The sequence below is a fragment of the Martes martes genome (assembly GCF_963455335.1).
Source record: "Martes martes genome assembly, chromosome: 4".
Taxonomy (NCBI): Eukaryota; Metazoa; Chordata; class Mammalia; order Carnivora; family Mustelidae; genus Martes; species Martes martes.
This window is the reverse complement of record NC_137891.1, coordinates 8673342-8699847: the sequence shown is the minus strand read 5'-3', so window position 1 is coordinate 8699847 and position 26506 is coordinate 8673342. Positions and strand designations below refer to the sequence as shown.

Sequence of the window (26506 nt, the reverse complement as noted above, 5' to 3'; positions counted from 1 at the left end):
TCGAGTCCCCCACCCCTTCCAGAAGCTCACAAGACTGCGTGTTTATAAAACCAATTAGCAGAAAAATCCCCAAAACTCTTCCACGCCCTGTGACCTGCAGCCTGGCCAATACTGAGTCATCTGTGGGGCGTTCAGTTTCTGCGTAGGAGCCAGAGCTGGGCATGGAAGGGTCTGGGCAGCGCTGGGTCGTCCCCTCACTCAGGCATGGTGGCATTAGGGGTGGGGAACTAAGATCTTTCGAGACAGTGCCCACCTGAAGCCAGCCCCTCCCAGGAACACGGCTGACAGACTCCTAGGGGTGCTCTCCTACAAGGAGCTCAGGAAATAGGGGTCCACCGGCTTACACTGTGACTGCTCCTGTCCCTTGTACCAGACGTGAGAACAAAGTGGTAGAGAAGGCAGGTGGGCCGTGGGGGTCCCCACAGCTCTGCGCCCAGGCCAGAGGGGGTCACAGTCTTCCACTGCTCCCAGGGCCCTCTTTTCTGTAAAGAGGTGAACAGAAACTGCGTCCAGGCAGGGCAGCCCTTTCCTGAGGCCCCCGGATCACAGCGGGGAGCTGCTTAGACCATTTCTGTCTCAAGGCTGCCCCCTTGTGGAGCATCTCGTTGCGGCCTCCCAAAAGCAGAGAAGCCAGGCTCCGGGACCATCCCCACCCCGGGAACTAAGCGCTCCCCTCACCCCCCAGCCAGGCACCTTCCTGGGCACTGAGGAGGCGGGAAAGGCAGCCCTGCCTCGAAAACCCTCTGGTGGGGGAGGAGGCAGGAGGAAGGAAGGCAGGGACTGGGACTGGCTCCTGTCTGGGCTGGGAAGGCAGGGGGAGGTTCCAAAACCAAAAAGAAAGTGGGAGCCTGGTAAGAACCTCGGGGTGTCCCAGGGGCCCAGCCAAGCATCCTGGGGTTCCAGGAAAAGCCTCGGCCCCAGAAGGAAAGCCCCATTCCGGACAACCTAGAGAGATCTCTGGGCAGACACAACGGCCCCCTGGTCGATTGCTCCGGGCTGCACAGAACTTCCTCCAAACCATCCTCTTTTGCCAGTTGCCTGAATTACTCTCTGCGCTCTGTGGGTTTTGCCTGAGCACCTATTGCTTGAAAAGGGCTGAAAAACAGAATGACAAGGTTTTGGTTTAAAAACAGAGCATCACAAAAGTCCTGTGCTCATCGTCCACGGAGACAAGGACCCAACATGGCAGAGCGGCCCAAGTTGGCCGGTTCCGGGACTCTGCCCATGGGTTCAAGTTCAGCACAAGTACCCGCTACCATTGCACCCCGAACCTGCTATGGGGAGGATGGTGTTACAGTGTGGAGGGCTTGTCCCCAGTCACGGGAAGGGCGAGGGGGCCATGCCCTGGGGTTTGGTTGACTTCCCAAGGAAGCCAGTGAAGAGAAGTTCTGGGGAACCTCTTCTGCCCGTTCTCTGGCTGAGGCGCCTCCCTCATGTTCACGTTTTGGATGGAGAAAGAGAGCCCATGTCTTTACGACAACGGGTCATGCATCATGGCCAAGGGCAGGTGGACATGTCAAGCTAATCTGGACATTCAAGGTGGCTGATAGTCTGTGTGTGTGTATAAGAGGAAAAAAAAATGCCTGTGAGACAGACAGACAGACAGACACTGCCTTGTCTGACGTCTCAGGGAGCTGGTGCACCTGAGCAGAACCTCAGGGAGATGCCCACAGGTGGGCTGGTTCAGCCCCGTGGGAGCACGGGAGGCTGCAGGTGGATGGACACAGGTGCAGGGGACTTACTGGACCAGAGGCCCCCAAGGCTAACTGGACCCCCTAGGAAGTCCCCATCCCCACCCGCACACCCCAGCGAAGTCCCAAAGCCTGGGACTTCGCAGACAGGCATTTTACTAGAACCTGATGTCATCAAGTATCCCCTGCCTGGGGACGGGCCACAGCAAAAGTGTTCATCAGCACCGCACACCTCAGGGGATGGCTTTGAGTGGAGCAGGAGGACGACAGTGGCTTTGGTGGTGACTCAAAGGAAAATCAGAGGCTTCGAGCCCAGAGCTTAGAGTCAGACCCTGCAGGCTCAGTCCTTCTGCCAGTCGCTACCTGGGCATCCGGGCAGCTGCCTAGACTCCCCGAGTCTCAGTTTCCCCACTGGTTAAGTGGGGGTGGGGTAGTTATTCCCCCAAGGGATGGTGGGAGGATTCATTAACTGAATGCACTGTCTCTAGCACATTTCATGGCTTTCATGACCCAGTTCGCCTGCCTGGGCCGGTATCAGCTGTAGGAGCTCCTGGAATAGAAGTCGAAATTCTTGCCATCAGGAGCCTGGCAAGGCAGTGCAGTGAGTGAGCTCTGCAAGGACAGTGAGCCTTCTGGGTCTGCTGCTCCAACCCTATCCCCCACAGGTCCTGCCCTGCTGCCGATGTTCAATCAATACTCTGCAGAAAGGAAACCATGGGCTTCACGTTCTCCTTCAAATGGGCAGGTTGGTCAGAGAGGAGTTCAAGACGCCCCAAGCTGGAATCTTCCAGGACCCTTGAGAGCAAAGTCCCAAGCCCTTCCCTACTCCTCACTCGGCAGCAGGTTCCCGCTCCTGTTCTCTCCAGCCCGCTCAACCCCAGGACCGTAGCTCAGGCCAGAGTTTCTGGAGGAAACAGGACTTTGAAACAGGGCTCTGGGCTGTTGGGCCTCAGCTCTGGCAGTGACACGAACACCTGAGGTCTCCACATGTCACGAAATGCGATCCTTAAAGAGACGGACACGTCACACAAGGATCCCCACAGCCTCTCCTGGAGCTCCCAGCCTCTGGATATTTGCTGTGATGGGAGTGTGTTCCCAGTGACCACAGGAGTGCAGTCTTTCTTGGGAGGGTGACCGCAGACAGCAGAAGACTGAGGGGTTCAAGATCTTCGGGCAAGGCAGACCTTTGCTACATCCTGGCTGTGCCCCCCACCCCCCAACCGTGACTAGCTGTGTGGCTTCAGACCATCACTCAACCCCTCTGAGCCCGTTTCCTCTGCTCTGGGAAAATTAGTAGGTCTGCCTTGCGTTTCATTGGGGGCACTGTATAAGATAGGCATAAAATGCTTCCCCATATACAGTTGGTTAAGCGTCCAACTTTCTTTTTTTTTAATTTTTGTTTTTTTATTTTACAGAAAGCATGCGTACATAAACAGGGGGAGCTACAGAGGGAGAGGGAGAAGCAGGCTCCCCATAGAGCAGAGAGCCCTATGCAGGGCTCGATCCCAGGTCTCTGGGATCATGACCTGAGCAGAAGGCAGATGCTTAACCAACTGAGCCATCTAGGCATCCCAAGTGTCTGACTCTTGATTTTGGCTCAGGTCATGACCTCAGCATCATGAGGTTGGGCTCTGTGCTGAGCTGAGCATGAAGCCTGCTTGACATTCTTTCTCTCTCTCCCTCTGCCCTTTCCCCCCACTTGCTCTCTCCCTCTTTCTCTCTCAAAAATAAAGACAAAAATTTTTTTTAAAAATTCTCCATATACAACAAACACCGGTAGATATTAGTTATGATGTAAGGGCCTGTCTGTGTGCACACACAGGGAAATGGATGGCATACGGTTTCTGCCCTCAAGGGAGGACAACATCAGGGGGAAAATGTACATTGACTCATTCATTCTATTCACAGTTGCTTGTTGACACCTACTATGTGACAGGCTTTGTGAGACCTCACACTCCTCTACAGCCCCCAGCCCAGATGATGCTACTTCTTGATTACCTCCACTGATGATGTACTCACTACCTCACCAGTGATTTCTTCCATTAGAAAATTCTCCTTCAGGTACAATAGTGGGAAAAGCATAAAGCCAGCATATTTGAGTTTAATCCCAAATTCTGTCACTTACTACCTGTTGACCATGAACAAGTCACCTTGCTGATCTGTACCCTGGAGCTCATGATACCAACCACTGTGGGTCAAGACAAAAGATCAGCCACAGAAACTGAAATCTAGCTCAAGATTGGCCCCTAGTGGTCACTGGAGCTAAGGTCTGCAATGGAATGGACTGGCTAGGACAAGTTGGAAGCCATAGCCATGATCTCATTTGGTGCTTGCTCCCAGAACCTTGGCGGGTGGGGGTATCTAGCAGGAATAGCAGAGAAAACCAAGGCTCAGAAAGTGAACTCCCAGTGTCACTTGGACAGAACGTTGCAAAGACTAGGCTTGACACAGTGTGATGTTTCTAAAACACAAATCTGTCTTGATCATTCTGCAAAAACCCTTCAACGAAGGATGGCGGCAGAGTCCAGCCAAAGGCCCGAGATCTTAAATGCCAGGCATTCAGGGCCCTCCTTGATCTAGTTGACGATGACCTCACTGTGATCTAGTCCAGCCTCCCTTTCCTTGTACCTCTTGTCTGCCCCAGCTCACTGCAATTCTCCCCCTGTCCCAGACGCATGCCCTGCACATGGCCTTTGTGTCTGCTTCGGTGCCCTTCCCTGCTGCAACGTTCCTGCTTGCCCTTCACTATACTTCCCACACCACCACCCCCTCAAGAAGCCCCCTCTAGTCCCAGCAGACATGGCCAACCCTCCTATGTGCTCACACAGGTAGGTTGGCTTTGTCTCCCCGTGGTATCCCCCACTGTCTGCCCAGCACCAAGTGCAGCAGTTGGACAAAGGGAGAGCTGACCAGAGGGGTGTTGGTGACCCAGTGAATGGAGGGGGTGTGCAGGGGTGCGTGGCGCCATCATTATAGTTTTGATCACACTGAATTCCAATTACCATGCTCACATCTCTTGGCCTCAAGGGGTGGTCGACTAGTAAGCAGATGGGTTGTATCCCGTGCAGCCTTGCTTCCTCCAAGCCTTGCACAAAGCCGGGCACGCGGTTGGTGTTCATTAAGTATCTGTCCATAGAATGCATGTAAGAGTCGATGCACATTTCCCCAACGAAACCATCTACCCTTGAGGGCAGGAAGCACATGGCACCCCTCGTCTTCCCTGTGTGCATACACAGAGAAAATTCATCATCAGGAAGAATCCACAGTCACATCCTTTGTGGTGTCAAGGCTGGACAAGACAGCAAGGATTCAAGGGTCTCACATCAAACCCAGCAGTTCTCAGTCCCCCCTACCCATGCTCTCCCCCTACCTTCTCCCCTGGACAGAGGTCAAGGAGATTTCCCACCAGCAGATGGCGCCAACAGCTAGAGCAGGGCTAAGCTGAGGGCCCCGAGCCCACCCCTCAATGTCCCAGCTCCCCTAACTGGCTTCCCCTAAGGAGTTGTGTGCCCTGGGGCTCAGGCAGGTATTGGAAAGGAGGCTTCCTTCTGGGGAGCTTTAACTTGGAGACCCCGGGATAGACGGTGGCCATGTGGAGAGGGGTATCTGCCAGATGACAGCCCATCCCGGCTCCGTTCAAAGGACCCAACCCCGCAAGCCCCACGCTAAGCCCTATGGGGGTGCGAGAGGACCCCCAACAAAGAAATGCAAGGGAGATGTCATGCTTTTGATTGCCTGCCATGTGCCCGGCCCTGCTAGTCATCTGCATACACAGGGCTGCACCCCCTCCCCACAGCTCCTGGAGGGGGACATTATTATGGCTGGATCACAGATGGGGATGTCAAGGCCCAGAAAGGTTAGGGAGCTCTTCCAAGGCCACACAGAAGGAACACACTCAGGTCCCATGTTCTTTTTTAGACACACAAATGTAATCCAAGCTGAGAGGCAAGGTTCCAGGACTGGAGGTCCCGAGTATGAAAGGACACCAAAGCCCCTTGTAATCAACAATCCCCCATGGCCCATTCCAAAAGGCAACACTTCCACAGTCCTGCCGTGGGCCATGGGCCGTGTTTCAGACCCACAGACAGCAGTAAGGCCTTTACAGTTCACTATCTAGTTAGAGGGACCCCCCTCTAACACCACCTGGGGAAGGCATGGAAGGCTTCCTGGAGGAAAGGGCTTGTTAAAATTTCTTCTGCCAAGAGTATATATATATATATATATATATATATATATATATATATATATATTATGGGCCTGGGGACGGGTCAGAGATAGTTCATGGGTGCTTACGAACCTCTGAGCCTTCTAGTGTCACAGAATGACGAGGAAAATTCTCTCTACAGATTCAGAAAGAGAGGGGTGTGTGTGTGTGTGTGTGTGTGCACGCGCGTGCGCACATGCATGCGTGCACATCTGGCTGGTTAATCGATGAGGGGGTTTGAGGTTTTGTTGTGTCTCCTATTTCTAAGGAATATCAGGGGCAGGGAAACGGATCGCCCTGGTGAACAGGAACCAGCACTGCCGACCTCCTAGAGTTCTTGGACCCCAGCCAGCAAGGCCTTGCCAAGCCACATCACCACAGATGATGGAAGTGGCCACAGGCATGATTCTCCTGGCCGTCCTGGGTCTCTGTCTCTAGCCTAGCAGAGAAGCCCCCAGTATAGAGAAGATAATGAGGGAAGGAAGGGAGAGGTTCCATGGCATCTAGAGAAATGGATGGCAGACAGCCCCAGCCTCCCTACGGTGCCTTGCTGTGGGCCAGGTCCCCCGTGGAGGGCCCCGCTCTGACCTCCCCATGGGCTGCCTTAGTCTCCCGAACACACGCAAGTCTGACTACCAAGTGTGGTCAGCAGGCCAGGAGCATGCCCTCCGCGGGAGGCCCTTAAGGTGGGGCCTGAGTGCCAGTGCCCGGGTGAGGGGAGGCGGGAAGGACATTCTGGTCACAGGGAACTCAGGGCCGAGGCCCTGCGGTGGGAAAGGAGTGGGCACCACTGAGCTCTGAAACCAAGCCCGGAGGTGACAGAAGCCTCAAATCAAGGTTTGCCTGTTGGATGTTCAAAAGTTCAATCAATATTTACAGAGAAAAGGCTTACATGCAAAGCCCCTAACCAGGAGCCCAGTTAATCCAACCTCTCGACCTGGATCATTGCTCCTGGCCAAGCGTGCAAGGGTGGGCTTCACTCCCCTGGACAGAGCAACCCCTTGCCCTGACCTTCAGGGAGCTCCCGGGGCTCACCCTGGGACGCCCAGCACTCTGCGTACAGCTTTGCACTGTAATAAACCACCTCTCGTGTCCGTCTCTCCCAAAAGCCGTGGGTTCTCCAAACTGCGAGAATTTTTAAATTCCTCTTCAAACACCTAGAGCTCTCGAGAGGCTATGGGCTAGCTCAGCAAACATCTGCTGTGCGACTCTAAGAACCCAGAGGGCAGAGGCAAAGGGTGTAGAAATGAGAGTTATAAGAGTCGTTTGTGCCTAGGTCCTGATGCACACTGTGTCAGTCTGGCCGTGTCCCTCCGCCTCTCTGGGTCTCAGTTTCCTCCTCGGGAAAAGGGAAGAAGAACCGTGTATGTCAGCATGTGTCATTCCAAGGATGGAAGGCAGATCTCTAAGCTCCACCGAGCAGGGTTTCTCGGGTTCGAGGTGGGGATGGGGAAGGTGCTGTGGCTCCGCCTTGGCTGCTTGCGGAAACCCTGGTCCCTACCCCTGCGGACCTTGGAATTCCGGAGCACATCTGAGAAGCCCTGGATGGGATGCTCCCTGGCAGGGACCACACTGGCCTGGGAAGGAGAGAATGGCTGGGACCCGGCTGTACACTCTGTCCTCAGACAATTCCCTTTCTCCTAGGGCCTCTGCTTCCTCCAGTGTAAAGAGCAAGGGGCAGGATAGGGGTTCAGGGCAGCACCCAGAGGGCATGGGAAGGTGACTGGCTCCCAGAGATACAGGCGGCTTGAACCTCCTAAACTCAAAGATACCCCAGAGCAGCCTGGCATTCTATCTACTCGTTCTTCCCGGCAGGGACGGCTCTGTGGGCCTATCTCCCCTCCTCCCAGCTTCCCAGTGTTGTGTCCATCATAGTTTCAGGATGGCGACAAAGCTGGGGGCTGGGGGATGGGAGTGGGGCCATGGGAGGTGCGTGGGCTGGGGGATTCCTGTCTGCAGACCTGGCACAAGCAACAGGGACCGAACTCCCCTCTAGAGGGGCTGAGGGGGCCAGCTGCGGGGGTCACTGGTCTCCACCCACCCGTAGCCTTTAATGGGGCTCAGAAGGCAACTAATTATAATCATAATAGGTCATCTGGCTAAAACCTGCTGTTAAGTATGAGTCACCTGGCTCTGCAAGTTCCCTAGGACGCACAGTGGCATCAAGAGGGTGGCTCTTGGGGCTGTGGAGGAAAAGGCAATGGGTACAGAACAGGTCACAACGTGACTCATGAGAAGGCATTTGCTGCTCAAAGCTTCAACTCCTTCATCTGTGGAATGAGACCAACTGGACACCGACCCAGGTTGTGGGATGCTTGAGGATGGAAGGAAACACATGAGGCTTAGTTAGCATGGCCAGAGTTCCGACATAAAATCGGGGCCCCACCCCCCCACCAGTAGGGGGATTGGGGAAAATTGGCTTGACTTCTCCAACCTCCTGGCTCCTTGCTCCTATTTGTTTTACTGAAGAGAAAGGAGATGTCTGACTATTAAAAACATGGTAGAAGAAACATAATTGTATATAAACCTTTTAACACCAGGAAGATGAGAAGGTGATTGTTGGCCCTTTGGGCTTTGATACTCCTGCTTGGCAGCCCTTTATCTCTGCTGTTCCCCCACAGGCCTTCTCTCCAGACTCCACGGCCATGGCTTTTACCCCAGCGCCACTGGAGGACACAGCTTCACGCCCCCAATTCTGTAAGTGGCCATGTGAATGCCCGTCATCGCCCCCCCGCTGCCCGCTGGGGGTAAGCCTCATCACAGATGGTTGTGAATGCTGTAAAATGTGTGCTCAGCAGCTTGGGGACAACTGCACAGAGGCAGCCATCTGTGACCCCCACCGGGGCCTCTACTGCGATTACAGTGGGGACCGCCCGAGGTACGCAATAGGAGTGTGTGCACGTAAGTGAGACCCTCCCTACCTTCTGGCCAGCCCCTAGCACCCCAGCTCTAGCCCTCCCTTGTAGCCCTTGCCCTGGCCAGTCTCCTGCCCCCCTCCTACTCCAGTCCATGATTAGAGGTCAGAAGTTGTGCCCTTCCCGAAGAGGGAGGGATGCCTGCATTCCTCTTGTCTCCAGAGCCTGGCTTCCCACTCTCTTCTTGGTCCTGGAGGTGCATCCATGGCTGGCTCAGGAAAAGGGAGCCACCAGGAAAGACCTAAGCATGGTTTCATTCTCTTTTGGTTTTCATTTCTTCTGGTAGTTTTCACCATATAACGTATGTCTTCTGTTATAACTCAATTGGCTTAAAACACCAATTTTAGATAACATATCAATGTTCCTATACGACACCTGATGACTTGACCCCTCAATACCACCTGACACATTGCCTGTCTTGCAGTATTATTTTCATACTTTTTGGTTATACAATAATCAGTATTTATAATATTATGAATATGTAAATAATGTTGCTGAAGGATGAGGTATTGTATTTGTTTGAATTTTCTCTTTATTTTTTAATAATTTTTAAATTTTTTTATAAGCATATAATGTATTATTAGCCCCAGGGGTACAGTCTGTGAATCGCCAGGTTTACCCACTTCACAGCACTCACCATAGCATATACCCTCCCCAATGTCTATAACCTCTCCCCCCCAGCAACCCTCAGTTTGTTTTGTGAGATTAAGAGTCACTTATGGTTTGTCTCCCTCCTCATCCCATCTTGTTTCATTTATTCTTTTACTACCCCCCAAACCCCTCACGTTGCATCTCCACTTCCTCATGAAGCTTTTTGTTTTTCCTGGGGTTCTAATTGCTTTTGTTTTTTTTACTCTTCCTCTTTATAATATCCTCATGCTGGGGTAACAAGTTTTGCTGTTGTTTATTTGCTCTTCAAGTGCTCTATCATGTAGTTTTTTGTTCCAGGAGAATCCCCTTCAGGGACTTTTTGATCTCATGCTTCTATCTGGTATGGTAGTCACTTAGCTTGAATCGTCTAAGCATTTATCCAAAATACGTGACCCAGCATGATAAAGAGAGGTAACTAGGCATCATGACACAATAGCTTAACTTCTGAAAAAACACACAAAGCCTCATAAACCCAAGAACGCCTTTCTTCCCTTAGTGCTGAGTCAAGACTTCTCCCTAACTCTGACTCCATATGTACCCAATTATATGTTCACACATAGCATAGTGTGTCATCCTCAGGTAACCTATCATATCTCCTGAGGTGGGCAGCTGCTGAGGGTTATGGCCATAATTTCAAGTTGACAATCCTGCCTGTTTACAGTTAATTAAGTGCATTTTCTGCTCTTTTATCATTGATTCATGCTTCAACTTTCATACAAAGTCATCTGTCGTTAGCTTTCCTGGTAACCACGCTTGATCTTCCCATCCCTTACTTTTCCCCTTTTATTCAGACTCACTGTTAGCCCCACACAACGGTGTGCTCAGACAGAACTTGCACCACCACTACACACAATCATCTGATGTGTTGGTGGAAAATGTTATCCTGGAGCCCCACCCCTGACTAACCGAATAAAATTCTCTAGAAGTGAGGATAGGCACCTACACCTTTAACAGGATGCCCAGATGATTCTCATTTACACACAAGTTTGAGACTAACTGCTTATACATATAGAAAGTCATATAGTCTCTCCTCATGCCCAGGTGAAGAAATCTGGCCGAGCCTTCCTATACTCAAATCCCTTTGTTATAGGAGATTGTCTCATCATGTCTTTCCCTCTTTACAGCTGTTCTTCAAGGTCATTAAAAAGGTAACTAAGTTCACTATGATCTTACTAATTTTTAAAGTTGTACTGATGATGTCTGATTATGTGCCTGGCACCACGTCTTCATAGACATTCTCTCATGCACCCAGAGATTGTGCAGGCCTTGGAACTGCCTCTCGCACCTGCCCTTTGCACCAGAGGCTTGGAGAACCACCTTCCCAATCCATCCATAACACGCATCTCCTTGTATCTTGGGTCTTGCTTTCACTCACTATAGCCTCTTAGCTTCCCCTCACCATGAGCCCCCATGTATTCCCTTTCCTTTTACCTGGAAAGAAAACTGGTCCACAAATTTTCATAGGTATTAGACTTGCCAATGGTTCCCTGGTCATATAAGTTTGCAGACACTGGAATAAACAAAGTTAAACAATTTCTGAGAGGTTTTAAACGTTCACATCCACTGCAAAATTCTAAAATCGGGAGATATAAGAAGCCCTTGTTTTTGAAACTTATTTGCACAGGGAATTGTTTTGTCCAGGTAGCTTTTTACCACTCATCCACCCCATCACACATGTGCACACTCACAGATACACACATCGCATGCCTGTATGTGTGTACACATACACACAAACACACAACTTGCTAGTGTTCTATGAAACATCTTCCTAGAAATGGGTACAGTGTCTGAGTTCACGAGACCCTAAGGCAAGACAAAGGAGCAGGCAGGGTCTGAGGGGGAAAGAGAAAGAAGAGTCCCACAGATAATCTTGTGGCAAATGGTCAACTCAACCACTGGATGGTCCCCAAGACAGGTTAAACCTGTCCTTGGAGCTGTGCATGTAATTAGGCTGAGAAAAGACAGGTCATAAGAATGAGCAGTCACAACACCAACACATGTAACTCAGAGAAAGGTGAATCATGGCAACTTGGTGAACGCAAGCTTTGGTTACCAGGGGTCCCTGCTCCTGGGCACCAGACACTGTGGCCAGGCAGAAAAGTGAGCTTGGTCTAGTCTACTCAGTTTTCAAGAGAATCCAAAAGTTAGGATTTGTGTATGTTTTGTAAATGTTGGCAAAACGTTCCAAAAAAAAATTTTTTTTTTTCAAAACATTCTGTGGGCCAAACTAAATACTTCTATGGGCAAAGAGTGACCTCTGAATTACACTCTTCGGCTATTTTTGTTGTACAAACATTACTCTGCATTTAATACAGCTGGGCCAGGCCTGAAAGCAGTGTGGTTTGCTGGAAGGATCATGCAGTTTACAGGCAGACAGAACTGGGTTTTGAATCCTGGCTCTGCCATTTGCCAGCTACGTGACCTTGGGCACATCATGTAAGGAGCTCGATCAAACCAACCTCATGCAATTGTTGAGAATAAACAAGGGACCGCATTAAAACCTCAGATGTGACCGGCTGTTCTGGGTCATTGTTTTACTTGCTTTGTTTTAACTTTCCCTTGTAGAAATTCTCTCAGCTTTGCCCATGGTCATCCTCAGAGGAGGAGGCAGTCTCCTTCTAGAGCAAAGGAGTAGATAGCTCATGCATGGTGTTTAGAGATGACAACCTAAGTTCGAATCCCAGTGCCATAACTGATATGGTAACCTTGGGCAAGCTACTTAACCTTTTAAGTGTTAGTTTTGTCATCAAGGAAATGTGACAAATAATACTTCTTTGTGTGGTTGGGATGTCAAGAACCTGATACATGGTAGCCCAATACAGATGAGGGCTCACCCCACCTCCCTTCCATCCATCCATCCATCGATCCATCCAATCCTCCATCCATTGATTCATTCACACAGTTATGAACAGGTGGATGATCATGCAACAGTTGGGTTACAACATGGCATGACCCCTTGTTCTTGCTCCCATGCAGCTGACAGTCCATTAGGGAAGGGAGGAAAGTGAAGACCTTGATGGTGGAACCAGGGATTTGAGTTCCTACAGGTCCTTCGCTAAGAGGAAGGCTCACCATACGACGCCGGTACTTGCAAGCCTGAGATTAGATAGGATACGGTGTTTCACCAGGAGCCGGCCCTTCCGTTAGTTCAAGAGTAAGCAATGTGGGGGCATTAGAGTCTGCGGTGGGTCCAGCCATCATACGTATCATGCACCCTACTCTCACTCTAGTCAATGGTGGGCAGGCTGCTCAGGGCCACCAGCACCACCGCTGTCCCTACCTGCCCCAAATTCCCAGGAGACTGGGAGCAGCTTTTGGAAGCAGTGGTTCCCAATCTTGGCTACAAACTGAATTCACCTGGAGATCTTTAAAAAAAATATCAAAGGCCAAGGATGCCTGGGTGGCTCAGTTGGTTGAGCGTCCAACTTCAGCTCAGGTCATTATCCCAGGGTCCTGAGATCAAGTCCCACACAGGGCTCCTTGCTCAGAGGAGAGCCTGCTTCTCTCTCTGCCTGCTACTCCCTCTGCTTGTGTGCACTCTCTCTCTCTCTCTCTCTCTGATAAATAAATAAATAAAATCTTAAAAAAATATTGAAGTCAAAAAAATGACAAAAATATCAAGTCCTGGGTCCACCCCCATATTCTGGGGCATGGTGTGGGCATCAGAATTTTTGAAATCTCCCCAGGTGGTGTCACTGTGCTAAGGGCTCCCGGGCACCCGGTACTGCCTTGCCCACCCAAAGTTCCCCCCGACAGGAGCAGAGACCAGGCTTCAGCACACTCCCTTTCCCCCATCCACCGGCGTGCTCACACATGTGCACACACGCACGCTCACACCTTCCCAGAGCAAGGGCGTGGTCGGCGTGTGACTCAGGAGAAAAGGATGAGTGATTCACCCAGTGCTTCCTCTGCTCCTCTGCTTGGTTTTGTTTTGCCTTGGTTTGTTTTTTTTTTTTCCAATTTCCCCTCCTTTCCTGGTGTCTGGTGGAAGGAAATGGGCCGTGGAGTCAGATCCCTGGGGACGGAGGTGCAGCTCTGTCATCACCAGCTGGGTGACCTGGAGCTGATGAATCATTCGACCTCCCTGTCCATCAAACGGGGAAAAGAAAACTCTCCTGGTGAAGTCACTGGGAGAACTGAATGAGATAACATATCATGGTGCCTGGCACGAGATCAGATGGCCTGCAAGCGGTAGTGCCTTTCCTTCTGGGCCTCCTCCCTGCACGATCACCTCCCAGGACAAACAGCCACCATGCCAGCATCCCCACAGGCTGAGACTCTGCATCTAGCTGTGTCGTCTTCGGCGCGTGACTCAACTTCACTGAGACTCAGTTTTGCTGTATGTGAAAATGGGGTGGTGTTTCCTAATAGGACGAAATCAGCAATGCATGGAAGTGTGGCACAGAGCAGGTCAGGTGGCCAAGAACAGAGACAGAGCTTAGGAACACTTCACTCCTGTTAGATACTGGGATTATTACTATCAATGACCGCCTGCCAGCAAATCCGGGAGATACACAGGAGCTTTGGGCAGACTTCGGATTCCAAACTAGCCCTCCTTGGGTGGATACCCTTGCTGCCTGGGAGCCCTATGCTCGCATTTCCAGACACTGTCCTCAAGGCTACATGGCATCCAGGGGGCAGCGCTGGCCGGGCCCAGCGGCCCCAGATCCCTCCCGCCCTCCAGGCTTCTGTAACCAGACCTCATGTCCAAGGAAGAACTCTTGAGGCCACTCACCCCACAACCAGCTCCTCCAAGGACAGAACATCCATCGCTCCCCAACCAGGGCTCAGGTGATAGGACCAGGAGTGTCTCCTGACTCATCTCCTCTGCTCCTTACATCCCATCCAGCGGCAATTCCTTCCAAACACACCCAGAAGCTGAGCTCCCGGTCCCTCCAGGGTGTGAGCACGGCCACCCCCAGCCTGGATTATAGGGGAGGCCTCCTGACGGTCCGTACTCCCTGTTCTGTTCAGCAGCTCCTGGGCTCTTGTGAAGCACGATTTCTAGAGTTGACTCAACAGTTCCTTACGGAGCACACACTGCCTGTCTAGCTGCTAACAGTTCTGAGCCACCAAGGAAGCCCTCTCTCACCTCATCTCTGGCGACCCCCTAACCTCCCAGGTCTCTTCCCTCCCTCCCTAAAAGATCCCCCCACCAACACCAGCGCCAGCGAACTTCCTTACCTCCTTCCCCCTTCGCTGAAGCAGCATCACGCAGGCGAGGGTCCTGCCTTAATCAGCCACTGCCCCCGCCCCAGCCCCCCTCCTTTGCGTTGTTCTCCCTGACACGGGGAGCCTTCAAGTCTCTGTATGATCTCTTCATCTTTCCTGAGTGGCACCGGCTGCACGGGAAGCTCTATGAGGGCACGGTTTTGTCCATTTTGTTCGCTGTATCTCCAGAGCCCAGAACCTTCCATAAATGCCTGCCTTGACTGAGTGGGATCTTTGTTCCCAAGTGTCATGATTGGTTTTACACTTGGTCCCTCAGAACCCTGGCCCTAGAGGTCTTTATCAGTGCTCGGCTCTGTGCCATGTGCTGGGACAGGATGGGTGGGACAGGATGGGTGACACAGGTTCCAGTCCCGACCAGACTCTGTCTTCCCACCACGGCCAGCCTGGCCCCGGGGTCACTTGATGGCTGGTGGCTGAGTCGCACCCCACACTCTGGGAGGGAGAAGGGGGGCTGGCTGGGCCCTGCCTGCCTTGCCGGCCTGCCAGCCCCCAGGGTGGGCACTCCCCAGGGCCAGGGCCAGGTCCAGGGGCGGGTGGTGTCCCCATGGGGGCACGATGCCCAGCGGGCCTGACCCGAGCGGCGCATGTGTTTGCAGAGGTGGTCGGCGTGGGCTGTGTCCTGGACGGGGTGCGCTACACCAACGGCCAGTCCTTCCAGCCCAACTGCAAGTACAACTGCACGTGCGTGGATGGCGCGGTGGGCTGCACACCCCTGTGCCTGCGCGCACGTCCCCCACGCCTCTGGTGCCATCATCCCCGGCGGGTCAGCATCCCCGGTCGTTGCTGCCAGCAGTGGGTATGTGACCACGACGCCAGGAGGCCGCGCAAGACAGCACAGCGCCACACCGGAGCTCTAGGTGGGTGCAAGGAGTCGGAGGACAGGGCGCAGGAGGGGGTAGTGATGGGAGGGGGGAGGGGAGGGAGAGGAGAGGGTGGGGCCCTGACTCCCTATGATTGGCATGCAAGTGTAATGACTCCCAGTCCGCAGACCTCTGCCCACTAGCTGTGTGACCTTGGCAAAGCCACGGGTCCTCTGCGACCCTATTTCTCTATGTGTCCCAACTGTTCTGTGAGGTCCTCCCAACACAAAATGAGGAAGAGCTTTATAAAGGACAAAGCCAGATCCATGGGATTCATTGTTATCCTACTTAAGAGATTAGACTGGGACGTGTGCAGCACCCTAGGAGGGGAAGCAGAGATACCAGGTGTAAGAGCAGGAGGGGGGGCAGGTGGCTTCCCTCACGATGGAGGGTAGGTGGACAGGTGAGGCTGCACCCAGGTACACAGGCCAGAAGGAAGTCCTGGAAAGGGAGGACACGGACAAGCCCACTGGTTTTACCACTGCTTACTGCAGTAGCCCAATGCCAGCCTCTTAGCAGGTACCAAATCCATGGTTGTCTTAGGGATGGATGGATGGATGGATGGATGGGCAGATGGATGGATGGATGGATGGTTGGGCCAATGAGGATCTGAGCTAGGGCAATGGAAGTGGAGGTGGCAAGGAAGGGACAGAGGTGAGAGACGCTGCGTGAGAAGTAAGCCTGAGGCCATAGCCTCAATCCACCGTGTGGAATGAAGGAGAGAGAGGGGTAGACAGTGACTCTCGGGGCTCATCGTGACCTGGGAGAGAAAATGAGAGGGACACATTGGGGATGAAAAATTGCAGTGTTTGAAACAGCTTGAGTTTGAAGCTGGCATGGCCCAGAGGAGTTCGAGGGTGCTGGTAATTTTTTAAAAAGCTATTAACTGCATGAGATTGCTCAAGGAGGCTGGGCTGAGCAGCATTTCTCAGCCTGGGTTCAGACATCTCGAACCTGAGACTTTGTGGGGAGGGCTGCCCTGTGCACTGCGTGATGTTTAGCGGCACTCCTGGCTTCTACCTGCCCCTCCCCAGTAGCAACAACCCCCAATACCTCCAGACACTGCTGTTTGTACCCTGGGGCACCCAATCGTCCGGGGGAGAACCACAGGTGTGGCCCTCGAGATACCACCATATAAGGCGAGGGAGAGAAGAGAGCTGAGAAGGACAAATCCAACAGGCAGGATGAAAACAGGAGAAAGAGGTTTTGCAGGAGCCAAGTGAAGACGGTGTTTCAGAGAACACCCTGGAAAGCTAGGGTACGAGGGGACCAGTCCAGGTGATGGAGACCCGCCTCCAGGCTGTGTGCCCTCAGTGGCTCTGCCTGGGTGGGGTAGGAGGGCGATCCCGCCCTCCCCGCCCTTCAGGGGTGCACAGCCTCTCTGGAGGGGTTTGGGGTGGCTCCCAGGGTCTGAGCCAGCCCCATGAAGAGGCCGCCCCATGTCCATGGAGGAGGTGGCAGGGAAGCTCTGTCCTAGCAGGCCCACCACACTCCCCACCTGGCAGAGCCACACGTGGGGGCGGGGCAGTGGCTGTCTGCCCATCGTATGTGGCCCAGTGACCCCGTTCTGACCCAGTACAAGCAGGGCCCCCGCCTGCTTGTGGGCGACCCAGAAACCAAAGCCCTTTTATCCTCCCAGGCAAATCCTTCCCTCCACCTCCCTCCTCTGTGCTCGCACCGTGCTCACCCCAGCCCCACTCTCCTCTGTCCTCAAATGCTTCTCCCTGTTTTCTTCCATCTCTCAAGTCTCTCAAAACCCCCCTCTCTCACGCAGTCATTCCTGCCTTCATCCTGCCGTATCCCCAAGTGCACCTGCTACCTTGGTCGGGGTGGGAATCCAGCACCGTCCCTTCCCCTTCCTCCCTCCTTCGGGTTCCATTAGGGGTCTCTTCTTTCCTGCATTTCCCTTTCCCACTCTCTGCCCCTCCCCCATTCTTTTATTCCTTTCCTCCCCCTCCTGTTCTCCCCCATAAACCATGCAAAGCACGCTGTCTCCCTCTCCTTCCCCCACCCCTCCTGGACCCTCCCGTCTGTCTTTCCTCCTCCTCCCCTCTGCCTGTCCCTTTCTCGGCTTCCCGTGAGCGCCCGCCTGCCTGTGTGCACGTGCCTGTGTCAGGGCTGGACTGACGCCCTCTTCAGACCCTCCTCTCGTGTATCTCATGGTCTTTCTGTGGGATCCGTCTTCTATCTTCCTGGCTTTTTACCTGCCTCAGTCTCAAGCTCCCATCCATTTTTCCATTACTCAGAGACTACTCCCCACATTCGAGATGGTGCGATTCATACGTTAATAGAGCCGCACAAGACTTTTGTAGTTAACAGTCAAGAAACCACACGAGCTCCCGTTCACTGAGCCAGGGATGGCTCCCGGCTTTCACAGGTGTGAATGTGTCTTTCGATCCACAGCCGTGGGAGGAAGGTGCTATCACCAACCCCCGCTTGCAGGTGGGGAGACTGAGGCAGGAGGTGGGCGCTATGGAATTTTTCCCAGCTACTAAGTGGCTTTGCTCAGAGTTGAACCCAGGCGACGTGGCTGTGTGTGTCCTTATCCACTCTGCCCTCAGCATCACCCGGGTTAGATATCAGGCACCAGCGTATAGACGCTCCCTCTGATTTTCTCCATCTAAACTTGACCTCTGTAGGGGCAGGGCCAGCACCCTCCATCCTTCAAAACCCAGTGCCTTGCAGATGCAGATACTCAGTCAACAGGTCCTTCCATTGTCACACCAGCCGTGGAAGGCTGTTCCAGTGAGGACCCTGAGACCCGGAGGGAATTATCTGGAACCAGATAGCTTAGAGGTAGTTGAATAGGATGGTAGGATTTGCACTCCGGTCCCCCTGTCTGTAAAGATGGTCTTTCCTCCGGAGAAGTACGGGAGCTCAGAACAGGTCCTCCTTTGCCAGGGGACCCATGCTGGTCAGAAGCGGACTTGCCCTTTTGGGGCTGGGGGTCAACAGCCTGCCCCCCTCCCCTTGGAGGTTCAGGTGGGAGAGAGGGGCTGCCAGCGGCTGGAAATTCATGGGCAGTCTGGTCCCCATCCTCAGCGGCCACAGGTGAGATGGAGTCTTGGCACAGGAACTGCCTCACCTACACGAGCCCCTGGAGCCCCTGCTCTACCACCTGCGGCCTGGGGGTCTCTACCCGCATCTCCAACGTCAACAGCCGCTGCTGGCCCGAGCAAGAGAGCCGCCTGTGCAGCCTGCGGCCCTGTGACGTGGACATCCGTCCGCACATCAAGGTCAGTCCATCTCCCCGGGGCAGGGAGGGGGGAGACAGGTTGGACTTGCAGACAGTCGAGCCTGCTTCAAGCCTGGACCCTGGACTTCCTCATGGGGGCCCTTTGTGAAATGAGAAGACGCATGGTGACGTGGAGGGACCCTTGCTCACTGCCGCTCCCCCTCTGCTCCTGTCCCAGCCCACACAACCCCCGGCGCAGGCATGACAGCCATGCTGGGAGTCGGGGAGCTGAAAACAGGGCTCAGGACGGGGGTTCAGTGCCCGTCTATTGCTCGCTGCACGTGACGGGGGCCGCTCTCTACATCTTGGAGCCCCAGACCCGTCATCAGCAAAATGTGAGGTTGGTCTCAGGCATCTCCTCCAGCTCGCAGAGTCTAAGATCCTTAAGACAAAGGATCTGGGATAGAGTAGGTCACGGCAGTTAGAAATGAGTCTGACCGGCCTCTCTCGAGGCCTCCTCACTTCTGTCTTAGGATTGTCATCTGCCTTGCATGGAAAAGAAAAAAAGAAAAGAAAAGAAAAACTCAGCACTGACTCCATTTTTGGAGCACTGATGCTGTCTTGGGGTTGCTGAGGAGAGGGGGGCCTGGTAGACAAGGCAACTCAGCACCCCCAGATCCTCCTCGCTGGCTGTCCCCCGCCCCTGCCCCCGTGATCTCCGTACTAGCCAGTGGGATCCTTCTGCCTCGTCCTCTCCCTTCTCCCCTTCTTTCTTCTTCTCCCTGTCTGATCAGCGACCTTGGCCATGCTGGTCTTCCTGTACTTGGGGCTCGGTACACAGCAGGCGCTCAGCCGATGTGGCTTCGCTGAGAGCATGGATGGAAAGGCTACCAGCAGCACGAGAAACAGGTGCAAAGGTCCTAAGCTGGTGACTGCCTGGGGCTCTCGAGGGTTTACCCCAACGCCTCAAGTCCTTGCTGCTGGTTCACGCTTCCCACCCAATTTTGGTTTTACAATTATGAACCTCAGATGGTTTCTCAAACTGTATACGCCTCAGCCCCCACGGAGCCTGGCTCTGCACCGCCACCCTCCCTGTTCCGGCATGGCACCGGTCCATAGTAGAGCCATTCCTGCAATGAGCTTAGTGAGTGCCTACTGTGTACCAAGCATGGACTTGGACTGTAGAGTCATAGAAAGGGCCCTGTTCTTGACCGGCCCACATCCCAGCAGACAGACAGAACACACTCTGGTTGGACAAGTTAGGTGAGGAGGGTATGTGCGAGAGGCTGGAGGTCGAGTGGAGGAGGAACAGGTTGGGGGAAAGTGCATCTCCCCAGTCATGGAGCCCTGGGATGAGTCTGCTACTCACTAGCTGGGGTGTTGGGTGGACTGGAAAAGCGACACGGGCATTCTCTGTTGGTGACAGAGTCTCAGGCATTGGTGAGGAAATGTAGGCAAGAGGACACTGGGGTTGTGGGGACCCCCCCCCAAGACACAATGCCCTGAGAGGTCCGCAGTTAGTCCTGCATAGTGTGGCTGGGCCTTGCTGTGTTTGGGGAGGTCCTTCCCAGCTTGAAGGAGCTACAGACCTGAAGGAAAGGTGGAGTGGTCCCACACGGTGAGTGCAAAAGGAAAATTGAGGGCTTGGTGGGGAGGATGGTGGCTGTGTATCCTCTGAGCAACCCAGCTGGAACCAGCTTTCCTGCAGGAAGGGAAGAAGTGTTTGGCCGTGTACCAGCCAGAGGCACCCATGAACTTCACCGTCGCCGGCTGCATCAGCACACGCTCCTACCGGCCGAAGTACTGTGGGGTCTGCACGGACAGCAGATGTTGCATCCCCTACAAGTCCAAGACCATCGATGTCTCCTTCCAATGTCCCGATGGGCCCGGCTTCTCCCGCCGGGTGCTATGGATTAATGCTTGCTTCTGCAACTTGAGTTGTAGGAATCCCAACGATATCTTTGCTGACTTAGAGTCCTACCCTGACTTCTCAGAAATTGCCAATTAGGCAGACACAAAATACGGGGCTCGGGGCCTGGCCCAGTGTTTGCAAACCAGCCAGCCCTCTGAGGCCCACACTTGAGCCTTCTTCGTCCACTTCCCACTGACTTCTAACTATCCTGATCCAGATCCTTAGCCGCCTGTCCCGTCTCCATCTACCCAAATATCCCATTCTGCATACACCCCAGACAAAGTGCCCATCTCCAAAGATTCTGGACAAAACCCAAGCCTGTCCACGTCACCGGAAGTCTTACCGGATCTCGCCGGAGTCCCGAGGAACAGAATCAGCTAGGCACTTAATATCACTCATTTCCCTTCTCGATCCCGAGCCACGAGACTCTTTGCGTCTATTCAGAAGGACAGATGGGGTGTAGGACCTGGACCAGTCTATCATCTGAGCCCTGCCAAGGGGCACCCTAACAGACAGTTCTGACCATAACCCGCCCACGGAACTCTGATTCTGAAGATCTGTGCACCCTAAAGTCACCAAATATTTGCCAAGTGTTTGGTTGTTTGGTTTTGAAATTCAATGGAAAATTGTGTTCATTAACCTAGGCTTTGTGGAGGTTAAGTCTGTCTTCATCCCTGCCCAGTAAAGGGTAAAAATTGGATTCATTTTGGTCAGAAATGCAATTTGATAACTTTCATTCTTATTCATGGGAAAAGTCTCCAGTCGATACCCCAGGGTCAGAGCAGGGTCAGCCCATTTTCAGAAGAAGTGTCAGACCCTAGCAATGAATCTGATGCTCATCCGCAGGACAGGGGGCAGCTGGCCAGCTTGGCCTCGCATCCACACCCTCTCTCTGCTTGGGGGCTCGTGGGAGTTGGTAGAGCCCCTAGGATGGCCCCGGGGCCCCTGGGAGTGGCATCTGAGGACATTTCTGCTCTTGTGGAACCCTGGGAGACCCCGTCGTTGTCCGGGCCAGCCCAACTTGAAATAACCGACCCGGTTACAGGCTGGATGTGGGTCAAACCAAGAATTGGAGCCACTCAGCATGAGCCTGGGGCGGCAGAGTCGGGTCACACCCTTGACACAGGACACCTCTCTTTCTGCCACAGGGATCCCTTCCACAGACTTCGGGTCTGTGGACCCAAACAACCCAGTTCTGGTGTGAAGACAGAGGTATACCAGTTGTATAGAAACAGAAATATATTTAACAGGAATCAAAAGCCAAAAAGGGGTTGGAGCTTAAACAGAACAGAAAGTTGTTAGGAGTGGAAACGAGGTTATTATTTATGTTATTAGTAGAATATAAATATTTACTGTTCTCATTCTTTTATTTAGTACCTTTTGGGTCCCAGACCTAGTTCTCAGTGCTCTCTGTGCATTAGCTCGTGAAGAAGCTTTGCAATCATGCTGAAAAGTGCCCAGTATTATTTCTATTCTTACAAATGTGAAATGGAAGCCCGGAGAGGTATGGAGCCTTGACCAAAGTCGTCCGGCTGGTGAGAGAGGGGGCAGGGGTTCTAATCCAAGCCGAGCTGACTTTCTAAGCCACGTCGTTGTCCCTGCGCTTACAGCTTCCAGACGTGTGGAGTAGGAAAATATGTCGGCATCACTGACTTCACGTTCTCCTTTTTTACTCTTTTTACTGTCTCTCTGGCTCCTTTCCCAGGAGAAGAGTATCTGACTTTCTGATATTTTAGGTGCCTGAGCATCCAAAAATATATGGGCTAGACAAAACCCTATGAATTCCCTGCCGACCCCCCCCCACCCCAAATCAGAACCAACGCTCATCGTGCGTTTAAAAGATGATTTTGTCTACCCAGTGCTGCTGATGAGGGATGTGTAAGCTATTCCTCAGGGAATTCTGTGGGATGTGCGGAGGGATTCTGGAGGAGGACGAAAGGTGGGAATGGGCCCGCTGGACTGTACCTCCCACATGCCTGGTCCAGTACAAGGCATACAGTGGTGCTCAATACATATTTGATGAATAAAAAAAAACCTTGTATGTTTTCCTACTTTTACTCAGAGGCTTTCTTCTTCCAAAGGTACATGCCAATCTAATTTTCATCAGCCAAATCTTATTTTAAGCGCCATAGGGAAAGAGGCATTTAATATTTAAAGAAAGGTATATTTTTATTGAAAAAAAAAAAAAGAAGGATTCTTGTGTGAAGAGCTTTCACCCCACGAATAGATTCTCCTATAAGCCCAGGTGTCAGGTTTTCTCAGAGTGAGATCTGTAAAGGACAAGGACTGGGTGACAGCTAACCACATTCGAAATTCAGCAGAAACCCAAGAGCTAGGTTCTGAATGAGTTTGCATCCCAATTTGGGAAAATGCACATAGCTTCCAAGATCCTGGGAAGCCAGGCTGGAGAAATCTGGGATTATCCCGGGACAGAGTGGGCCAGTGTGTTCTGAGAAACAGACCGGTCCAGCGCAGGGAACGTCTCAGCCCCGTGTTATGAAGTCACCGGGAAGGAGGTTCGGGGCAAATGTAAGTAAGTAAGATCTCTCTAGCAGCCACGGTCACTCTGCCCTGGTGCAACCTACTTCAGTCAAAGTTAGGAATAATAATCCCAATGCAAAAATGTCCCTTTACTGAAAGCTTACGTGGTGCCACCCACTTTGCTAGCTTTTAAATTATCTTACTCACGATCACAACAATTGTAAGTAAGCCTCTAGTCCCCATCTTATCCATGAAAAGTTTGAGACTCAAAGAGGCTGAGAATTCAACCAAAACACGTTGGAGCCCAAATTCCAGTTTATTCCACTGGGCCTTGCTCTCCCGGAGGCCTCCAGGCAGAGTGTGAATGACCCCCAACCGAATGTTCATTGGCTGGGGCATCCAGCGGGTGAGAAAAATGAGCTCTCTAGTCCTTTGTAACTCCAGTCCCATGTTCTGGGAGGAGGGAAAGAAAGGATTTGTCAACCTTTGTCGAAGAAGAAATTCGCATTCGTGCTTAGAGTGAATTCCTTGGGCGTGCTCAGGCGGGCTGAGAGAGGAAAACTGCCTTCACCAAACCACTGCTTCTTGCTAAACCTTCATCCTCAGCATTTGGGGAGCACCCCTGAGGGCCAGGCCTGGGCTAGGTGCTTCACTGCAATAACTTATTTCATCCTCATAGCAAACCTACGAGGTGTAGCATTATAATCATTTCCCCATTTTAGAGGTAGGACACTGGGGCTCACAGGGGTTATTTGCTCAGTGTCTTACCAGCTAGTGAACTGTGGACCAGGATTGCAAACCAGGGTCAGTCTGACACCTGAGCCATCTTTCCTGTCACTAAGCCCAGTTAGCATGCCCCCCAATTAAAAGATACAAGAGACGCTTTACCGACAACAAGACAATAATTACAATGTTAATTTCAAAGTGATTCAGGGAGTGAGTAAAGAAAGTAATTCGAATGATATGATCCAACTGATATAATTTCATTAACATTGTACTGTGTTAGAGATAATGGGGAAGCAATGTAGCCCCCGACTAGTCTATTGAATTAGGTCACTGCTTTTTTAAGGACTTATCTTGATCCAAAGTAACCGCAGTAAGCCTGCACAGCTGGGACTCGTGACCGGTCAGAATGGTCACCTGTGTATCTCTATACATACACACGTGTGTGTTTGTGTGTATCTATGTCTATATCATATTCAGACTGTGACTTTGTATTTAAGTATTCCTACTGCCATTTTTGCAAGGGACTAAAAAATACAAAAGAAGGAATGTCTCAGAATTTCCCAATAGAGGAAAAAACAGCACTTGGGCAATCTGTCATGTTTTACAACATTCCTCATTTTCTCATGATCTGTGTAGCACAGAACGTGTTTGTTCAATGTGAAGGATTTTCATTGCTCAAATTCCCCGTTTATGTTTTTCTCCTTAAAGCAATAAATCATCAGCAAAATCACCCCCTGGATTTGGTGGATTTTCTTGTACATTCAGTTATGATGCGCAAAGACGGAGCATTGAGTACATTTGATAAATGTGCAGATGGTGGGAAGTTAGGTCCCAGATATTTTACGTATGGTAATAAAAATAGCTAGAAGTTTGGAGATGGGCTCAGAAGGATGAATTCTGGAATTCACAAAAGGTCGGTACTACAAAGGGGTCCGGGCTGGAAGACACCTCCCATAAATATAAAAAGGAAACTTTAGCATTCATGTGTTTATTCGTTCATTCACTGACTCATTTATTCAATGCCTTTCTACATTTCCAACTAGACTGTGGGTGCCTTGAGGTCAAGGACTATGACTGCATCTTCTTGGCCTCGCACAGTGTGCGGCATGTGTCAGGGGCTGGGTAAGCAGGGGTTGGACCCATGGAGAGACAGAGAGGGTGGGTATCTATTGCCAGCTGCCTTAGGAACTGGTGGGAGTAGAGAGAAGAATAAGGAAGGTTGCGGGATGAAATGGAAACGGCTCTGAACTTGGGAGTCAAGTGGATCTTTTCATACCCTATTCCTTCCTGGAATTCCTCCCTGCACCCACCTAAGCCTCAGTTTCCCCAGCTGTGAAATGCAGGAAATGACTGCACCTGCCTCGTGGGGGTGATGACATGATGAATAAAATGCAAATGACACGCAAAGTTTTGGAACAGAGTTTGGCAGACCATAAGCACTTAACAAAACCAGTTATTATTGGCTGATGTTTCCGTGTCCTTGTGTCCTTGTCTGTGTCCGTGTCCTTGTGAATGGGGGATAGTCAGCAAACGTATAGTAAAAATTCAAGTCAGTGTATGTGTCTGTGTATTTTGCTTTTTTAGATCGTTGTTTCACAGCAGCAAATATAAAGAGAAAGGGTCAGCAATGTTCAGTTGAGTGTTTTTCTACTTTAATCATAGGCTGTTTGCTCCCTCACCTTTTCTATTTGATGTTTTCATTAGATGTTATAATTTGATTAAACACTGGTTCTTTAAGGCAGGAAAGGTGCCATTCCTGTCTGTCTCCCAAACCCAGTGCAGCACATAGCACGCACCCTGCTGTGTGAACAGATGTGCATACAGCTGAGTACACGGGGTGAAAGACACGCGTGATGCCTTCTGGCCAAATCCCCCTCCTCCACGACCTCCAAAACACGTTCTGCTACTATAATAAAGTCAGAGGAGAATCAATTCCAAGAAAAGAATAATTGCCTCATGAATTCTTTCCAAGAACATTTCTATCCTGAAGCATAACTTTCTCAAAACCAGAGGTTAGATCATGGAGTCCTATGGATGCCCCAGATTAAGATAAATGTGCAGATTTGGGGAGAAATTTCTGATGACTTATCGGGTAGGTGAAGTTTGGGGAACACGGCATTTGGAGGAAATGGCCAGAGCATTTTACCGCAAAGGTAAAAAAGCAAACAGCAGAGAAGTCAGTGTTCTCGTTCCCCTCCCTGACGAAAGGAAAATGCCAAAGCTTCCTACGTATTGAGAAGTCTGGGTTCCAGCTGAATCTGGGTTCTTTCCCAGCGTAGAACCGAGCGAAAATGTCTTCTAAGGAGATGACAAAGCAGGCACCATGCCCCTGTATGTTTTCATATAGTACATTTTATAAAGAATGTTTCCAGATTTCCGTGCTAAACCGGATTGCTCTCATTTTTCACATAGTACGAACAAAGCGGATTTCTTAGTCCATCACATACAGAGGCAGAGGCAGCTACTAAAAGGAGGCTTTTTGATAGCCATGAGAAAATGTCAGCCTGCCAACGGAGGAGACAGAAGCATTGAGAGGCAGGTAGAAGATACGGTAACACACAGGTCACCAGAGCCCGGGTGGGACTATTTAACAGAGGGGCAAACATCTCCACAAGCAACACAAGCCTTAAGGGCATCTGCAGGTTCAGCCCGGGGAACT

The 26506-nt window shown here is 51.8% G+C and overlaps 1 protein-coding gene across 3 annotated transcripts in view; it reads left to right on the top strand.

Annotated features, from left to right (window-relative positions):
- CCN4 (cellular communication network factor 4) overlaps positions 1 to 20736 on the top strand; it is a gene marked incomplete at both ends in the record, with an annotated part of 30957 nt that extends 10221 nt beyond the window's left edge. The window contains 4 exons of one of the 3 annotated variants that reach the window (XM_080801389.1): positions 8517 to 8796; positions 15290 to 15550; positions 18596 to 18789; positions 20437 to 20736. In XM_080801389.1, coding sequence (XP_080657515.1) covers positions 8517 to 8796; positions 15290 to 15550; positions 18596 to 18789; positions 20437 to 20736 — 1035 coding nt within the window. The remainder of the gene's footprint in view (positions 1 to 8516; positions 8797 to 15289; positions 15551 to 18595; positions 18790 to 20436) is intronic. The other 2 variants (XM_080801390.1, XM_080801391.1) reach the window with 2 other exon arrangements.
- Between the last annotated feature and the right edge of the window lie 5770 nt (positions 20737 to 26506).